The sequence below is a fragment of the Etheostoma cragini genome, chromosome 16 (assembly GCF_013103735.1).
Source record: "Etheostoma cragini isolate CJK2018 chromosome 16, CSU_Ecrag_1.0, whole genome shotgun sequence".
NCBI classification, from domain to species: Eukaryota; Metazoa; Chordata; class Actinopteri; order Perciformes; family Percidae; genus Etheostoma; species Etheostoma cragini.
In genome coordinates, this window is record NC_048422.1 from 12,888,594 (window position 1) to 12,895,844 (window position 7,251).

The 7,251-nt window shown below is 36.2% G+C and overlaps 3 protein-coding genes across 4 annotated transcripts in view; all 3 read left to right on the top strand.

The window, feature by feature from the left end:
• scarb2c (scavenger receptor class B, member 2c) overlaps positions 1-1,741 on the top strand; it is a 14,085-nt gene extending 12,344 nt beyond the window's left edge. Inside the window, exons 10-12 of the mRNA XM_034895582.1 lie at positions 559-610; positions 758-910; positions 1,342-1,741. Of these exons, the coding sequence (XP_034751473.1) occupies positions 559-610; positions 758-910; positions 1,342-1,380 (244 nt within the window). The 3' untranslated portion in view covers positions 1,381-1,741. The remainder of the gene's footprint in view (positions 1-558; positions 611-757; positions 911-1,341) is intronic.
• A 1,982-nt stretch (positions 1,742-3,723) lies between these two features.
• Positions 3,724-5,395, top strand: LOC117959364 (liver-expressed antimicrobial peptide 2). The gene is made up of 3 exons (XM_034896456.1): positions 3,724-4,311; positions 4,485-4,624; positions 4,920-5,395. The coding sequence occupies exons 1-3, from the start codon at positions 4,249-4,251 to the stop codon at positions 4,945-4,947; spliced, it is 231 nt and encodes a 76-aa protein (XP_034752347.1). The 5' UTR covers positions 3,724-4,248; the 3' UTR covers positions 4,948-5,395.
• A 1,342-nt stretch (positions 5,396-6,737) lies between these two features.
• Positions 6,738-7,251, top strand: part of LOC117959436 (iporin) — an 11,680-nt gene continuing 11,166 nt past the window's right edge. For both annotated transcript variants that reach the window (XM_034896588.1, XM_034896589.1), the window contains exon 1: positions 6,738-7,055. The gene's annotated coding sequence lies outside the window, so the exon portion shown is untranslated. The remainder of the gene's footprint in view (positions 7,056-7,251) is intronic.

Below are 7,251 nucleotides of genomic sequence, written 5' to 3' on the forward strand. Positions count from 1 at the left end.
TTTATCGATATTGATATATGAAGCTACATATCGTCTTAAATTTTGGATGTCCTAATATCCTGATATGACAGAAGTGTTGTCTTTTCCTGCTTTTAAAGGCTGCATTGTAGTAGAGTGATGTCATTCTCTGAACACACCAGACTGTTCTAGCTGTTCCATTATTTGCCTTTAATAATTATATCAACATAACTGATGATTGATTATGAAAAATCTCATTGTGTGCACATTTTCTGAAAGGAACAATTGTCAACCCTAAAATATCGATATCGAGGTATTTGGTCAAAAATACCCGGATATTTGACTTTCTTGATATCGCCCAGCTCTATTCCATACCTAACAGATGTACATGTTCTCAAACTGTATTTACACAAACTAAATGTAGACTATGAACAGCATGCAACCAAATGTTGTTGTAAGACATTAACAGTTGTCTGAATGTCTCTTTGCCATTTATACATTAACTCAAAGACAAGTTTTCAGATTACTAATAAAGACAACAAAAAATTCATTATTATCATAGTAGGTCAATTGTTGTGAATAATTTTTTTTTTTCTTCAGCCAAACAGGAAACGTGAGGACAGTGATCTTTCCTGTGGTTTATATCAATGAGGTACAAAAACACACACACAACAGTTTTGTCATTTAGTCACATAAACAGTGTTTGTGTGTGTGTGTGTATATATATGTTCTCCTTGTTTAGTGTTTTTATGTTGTGCTGAACTGAACCTCTAATCACACTCTTCTTCTATCTTCTCAGAGCGTTGTCATTGACGACGCATCAGCCATGAAGCTGAAGGCGATTGTTGTCAAGCAGAATGTCGTGGTGAACATTCCGTTCATGCTGATTGGTCTAGGCATCGTTCTGGGAGGAGTCTTCATGTTCCTGATGTGCCGACAGAAGGTCCCCGAGGTGAGTGTTTGATTAATTGTTTAGTCTATAGAATGTCAAAATAAATTTAGTTTAAATAATAATGAATAGTCCAAAACCCCAAAAAATTGAAATTTAAGAAAACACAGGAAAACTGAAAATCTTTACATTTGAAAAACTGGGCCAGACAATATTTGCCATTACCACTTGACTGAACTACTTTAATGATTAACGGTTTATCCAAATTGTTATTCATTTATTAATTGTGTTATTATTCTGTTGATTGACTAATTCATTCATTCATTAAGAAATCATTGAGAATCTTTCAGCTATAGCAGTCATGTAGAAAACAAACCTAAAGCATTACTTACTTGTATTACTATTATTCAGAGATAATGGTATAGTGGGATATTATTGGCTAATATTAACGTTACATTTTTATTAACATTTTGTTATCTGGTTTTGTTTTTCAGAGCACTGTAGCTGAACGACAGCCCCTGCTCTCATCATAGCACCAAACAGTATGTAAAAGGAGGAGGATTGCCATGTTCACAGTCTTTTACCATTTTTTACCCAAGTAATAGTTTGCATTAATAACCACAATTCCACCTTTTAAACAGTTTTTTTAATCTAATTGTTTTAGGAAACAAAGTGAAGAGGTTTGTTACAAGGTTAGTGTCAATGTCATCCTAACAAGTCACTTGTAAGAATGCTGAAATCCCTCTTTTTTAAATCAAATGTTTCTCTTTTGTACGGCTTAATATTGGATAATGGATTGAAACAACGTGAATTGAGTAATTTAAATCTCCTACACAATATAATTAGAATTGTCTGGAGAGTTAGCCCTGACATACTTCAACCACCAGGAATGTAGGTGAAAATTGTGTGTGTGTGTGTGTGTGTGTGTGTGTGTGTGTGTGTGTGTGTGTGTGTGTGTGTGTGTGTGTGTGTGTGTGTGTGTGTGTGTGTGTGTGTGTGTGTGTGTGTGTGTGTGTGTGTGTGTGTGTGTGTGTGTGTGTGTGTGTGTGTGTGTGTGTGTGTGTGTGTGTGTGTCATAAAATGAATGGCTACAGAACTAAAGTAGTGGTTTTTTTTTAGAAATTGGCCAATAATCCATTTTTAGCACGGTGTGGTCAGATTGTTGAGGCATCAGTAAGAAGAACTGCAAGACAAATTTCCTTTCATTTTTCACATCAATATTTCACATTTTTGTATTGTCCCAAAGTCAATAACAAAGTCTAACTTTGCAAAACGACTCCTGGCATAATATTTTATTCTTTTTAAGACTATTTTTGGGGCATTTTTAGGCCTTTATTTGACAGACTGAATCTATAGTGAACTCCACTTCCTTTAAAAACCATGTACTCTGTGTAACCTTCAGTGTAAATCCAGTAATCCACGACATATGTAAATAATATAATGTGGAATCACATTCATATAGTAGTAATTCAATAATAGCTTAGTGTGCAGTACGATGCCTTGTGCAATATTTTCTTTTCACTAGTTCCAATTAGACATGAATGTGTGATTTTGAGTTTATCTACTGATATAATAAAATCAATGCATGAAACATCGTTATGCTAGTGACACTACTGATAATTATTTTACCAAATAAAAAAAATATTAAAGGTTTTTCCTTTTAACCACTAGGAATTGCACATTATTATCATAGTTAAATTCTGCACTTCTAATCCGCATTTTATCAGATTATTGTAATTTAATTTAAAGTTTGGCAAGATATTCTGTCCAGAACTATGTAGAATGTCACTACAATGTGTACATTGTTAGTTGAATAACCATTGTTTCACACACGTTACTGACAGGCTTTACTGTGTTCATTTTGTTATGTTCTTTGTTTCATATGTATCAGAGATTATTGTTTACACAACTACTCCTACATAGTAAAATCAATATGTAATCACTGTTAACATATTTTCAATAGGTCACATATTTAACATATGCACATTGTCTTGCCGTTTGCAACAACTGTAATAAACCTGGTGTGCTTCACATTCTCTCTAAAGTTTGTATTTCCTCCTTCACACATTGTAAGTGTTGTAAACTGTTGTATTTTAAAATCAGACACCTACAAACCTGCTTTAAACATAGCTGTTTTTTTTAACCCTTTCGCATTTCAGAATAAACTACCACAAAATATTCTACCCATAATTTTTCTTTGTAACTATTCAATTCTTATTACATTGCAGAGAGTAGTTTCTTTGTTTATTCAAAATGATTGCTATCCATCCAGCAGTATGTGAGATATTGTTCTTATTCCATGCATCCTTCTTTTAAATCAACACCTGGCACTCACATTACCCACAATGCAACTCGATCGCCTACTGTACGGTTGTTTGACTGTTTCATTTTCAAATGTTTAGCTAGTCTTCAGCTCAAAATAGTTTTTGTTTGTTTATCAATCTTTATTCAGGCAGAAGGTGATCAGCGTAGCATAGCACAAAGGCTGGAAGCAGGTGACAACAGCTTGTCTGCCTCTGTCCAAGGTTTGCAAAATCTACCTAGCAGCAGCAATAATAAATGTTTTAAGTGGAGATACAGGCTACTATTTCTTGGCCGAGTGCATTGAGGTTGTTAGGTGCCACATAAGAACTCCTAAAGCTCACTGCCCTTGGTGTTCCAAACCGGAACTCTTCATTAGATGACAATTAGTTGTTTTTTACACAAATAAAATGTTAACTGGCGAGCTTTAGAAGTCCAGGAAGGTGGCTTTTTTTCACTTTGAGCCAAAGTCTTTATTGTAAGCTAAGCTAACTGCCTGCTGGCTTTAGCTGCACATTTAACTGCCTACCGTTTCTGTACAGTAATGTGGCGTAGCGGTAAGCAGTCACATGCTAGGATGATGTTTCAGGGGTCTTAGACCTCAATTTTTCTATCGGGTCTTCTCGTGTTCTTCATGAGTTCACATGGATTTACTTTAGTTTTCTTTCCACAGTCTAAACCATGCATCCAAGATGAAGGGGAGACTCTAGGTGGGGTTAATGGGTGGATAGATATATTTCTAGGGTCACTGAAACATGTTCAGGTTTCACATACATTCCTCCGACGTGGAATTGTCCTTAATTACAGGGTTAAAGTGTACTTTGACACCCTGCAGATAAACTTTTACTTTGGCTGCCGTTATAAAACTGATAAGTAACAATGTTCATAGAGGTTTGTATCGTTGGCTCTGACTTAAGATCAGCTTCTTTGACCAGCCTCACCCTTAGTCGTTAGAGTAGCCTATTGGATAATTAATATTTCATAACTGTCAAAGGGGAACTCCTCCCCAACCCAATTAAAGGCTTCAATCCAAGTAGCATGGGACAACACACCGGTCCCGCCGCAGAACTGCACCTCTCTTGAACTTGATCTGCAACAGCATGAGAACTCTCCAGGAAAAAATCCTTGTTCTCTTAGTTCTGTCTCTAATCTGTGCTCTTCAGGTAAGTTAATAACCTGCTGTTACTGTTTATGTCCTGAGAGGATGCTTTATCTCTTTTGTGCTAATAAAGACCATCTTGTCTTTTTATTTTTATTTTTCATGTAATTGGATTTTATCAGCACTCATCATGAGGGACATCACAATTCTTTAATAATCTTATATTTGCCTTCACAGGTCAATGCTCTGCCTCTACCTGAAGACTGGAATGGTTTGATCCAGCGGACCAAACGCTCTCTCCTGTGGCGTTGGAACAGCATGAAGCCCGTGGGTGCCAGCTGCAGGGATCATGAAGAGTGCGGCACACAATACTGCAGGTACAGCAGAGCCTCTCGGACATGTTAAAGCCCATGTAATCAACATTTCCACTGCAACTTTAGGAGTTTTGTCGTTGATGTGAAAGCAGATATGTTCCTCCACATGACATTCCATAATATTACCGGTAAATAGACATAATGTAACTTTTATTTTAGTTTTTTAAAGACTCTATGCAATTATATTTCTGGATTGTATTTGTGGAGTGTGTGAAGTTATGTCCACGTGCATTTTGCATGGTGTGGACAAAGTCAGAAAGTAATGACACTTCAATAAAGTCGCTTCTTATCTTTGCAGGAAAAATAAATGTTGCTTCTGGAACTGAAGAGGATGCACAAACAAAACTCCCAGGGTGACAAATAAACAACTGCCTCATGGACCAAAGTAACCTGTTTCAAAATGAACCCTGTATAATATTACTGCTCTTATATTCTGGCTTGAACTCAAGACCTGCTGGTTCTTTATTGCACTTTATCTGTGCATTCAGTTAAAGTAATCTGATCTAGCAATGCAGTAAACCAAGCTGTAAGTGATGCATTTACATCTAGAGCAACATTGATTTCTATAACTGAATTAGTCTAAAACACTTGCTGTATAACGTGTTTTTAAAAGAAAATATAAATACTCATGCAAAGTTTGTGCGACACTGAGTTTATTGGTTCATGTTATATTATTATTATTTATTTATTTGTACATATTGTGGATATTCAACTTTACTTTTACATTTTTTTCAAGCGGTTGTATGTAACAAGTTCAGAACCTATTAAAATATACATCACAGTTCCTTCCACTCTTTTAATGCATGGGAAGAAGATGACATTAAATATTAAATATTTCAGTTTTTATGCATTTAAGAGCATGTTCCACAAAGTGATGATGCTGTGATTCCTAACTCTTCACTGACCAAGGACAACGCTTTTTCTCACTGCCTTTACATGTTTTGAATTATTATTAATAATGCTGTTTTTTCCATCAACAGCTCTCGTGATAAAGTACAGAAAAAAAAAATCAATACATATGCATAAATACTGCCCTTCTGTGTGAGAAATGACAGGCAATTTAAATAAATGGATAGTATGCCTGGGAGTTGTAAGGGGAAATTTTGACCGTGTTAATATGTTAAATTCGTTGCAGTGTGTGTGTGTGGTTTGAAGATAACTGAATTTCAAAATTGCTCTGAACTCTTTAATGTCTTGTGTTGTGCTGTTGTGTTGTGCTGATCAGATTTGGTAAAAAGATAGTTGACCTCTGAAATCTGTCCACTTCTGTACTACTGCTTGTGGCTCAGTCCTTCACTTAAACAGGTTAACATGGTAGACTTGGTAAGGCTTCCTCTGATGGAACATGATCACAGGGAATGAGCTCTGCACTGAGGTGGTGCTGCCTTCAGGCTCCTCACACCCACCCACTCGCTAGTAATGAGGAGACAAACTCTCGGGTTATTGGGGATGCTTTTAACAAAACATTGCCGACATGTTGGTAATGGCTTTAGATGTGAAGTTTACCTAGAATACATAAAAGAGTTAACCACATGACACATATTGCTCAACCGTCGTTGAAAAAAGATGCGTCAATGAATCCTCATCTTTGCCACTGGAGGGCGAGCTGAGCCAGGTTAAATGTCCCTGGACCCCACAATGACAATCAGTGGTTTAAGAATTTCAACCGTTAAACTTCTGTCAAAAATGATTTGTTAATGTTTTTGGGATTATTTTTTAGTTTTACATGTTGATGATGAAAGGATAAAAAATTAGTAATGGTTAATAAAATATCTCAGTAATAAATTATCTCAAGTACTACAATGGCCGAAATGGGCATTTGGTATAATGTATTACACTTAAGTTGGATACGGTTTTTCCTTAGGCCCTACTAGGCTGTATTCATTCTTTTTTAGTATCTCGTATATGTGACTCATCAAAATCACATTAAGGCACTGTGTTGTCATAAGCCTACTCATGTCTATTTTTATCAATCTACTATTTTTTTTATTTTTATTTTTTTATTTTTATTTTTTTAAATACATGCTTTTATAATTTAACTATTTCCCTACCCGGTGTCTTGGATACTTTGTGTGGCAGGCTCTTCTCCCTCTTCATTGGTTGGAGCCTCCGTGACGTAAGATCTCTCCCAGGCTGTGCTGAAGCGGCGGCGTGGGGACCGCTGTGTCTGTCCGGACCTCAATGTCGGACCGGTTTCACATTGAGCCAAAAGGTAGTTATAAATTCCCGGTGTAATCCATTGATTTTAATCGCGGACACATGGTAATAGAGCTAAAAAATATAAGCTTTATGATTAATCTTTGACGTCAGAGGCGCGTTGATCACACGCGTTATTTTTTAAAGAATTGTTTTGTTGCATGATTTTAGATCAAACGTATTTAAATCACCTGGAAGAAGAGGATGGATATCACCGTTGACTGACGACTGTTATTAAGTAAGTGATAATACTAAAAGATGTCAGGATATGCGCTGGTGATGGTTCAAATGCAGGATGAGCTTGTTATATGCTTTATCTTCTTTGCCCTAAAGTCAATTATCAAGCTGCATTGATTGTCATTTTTTGTCTTACTTTATTTAAGTCTGTATGTGTGCGCCAGCGAGAAAGTGTGTGGAAGAGAGAGAGAGAGTGA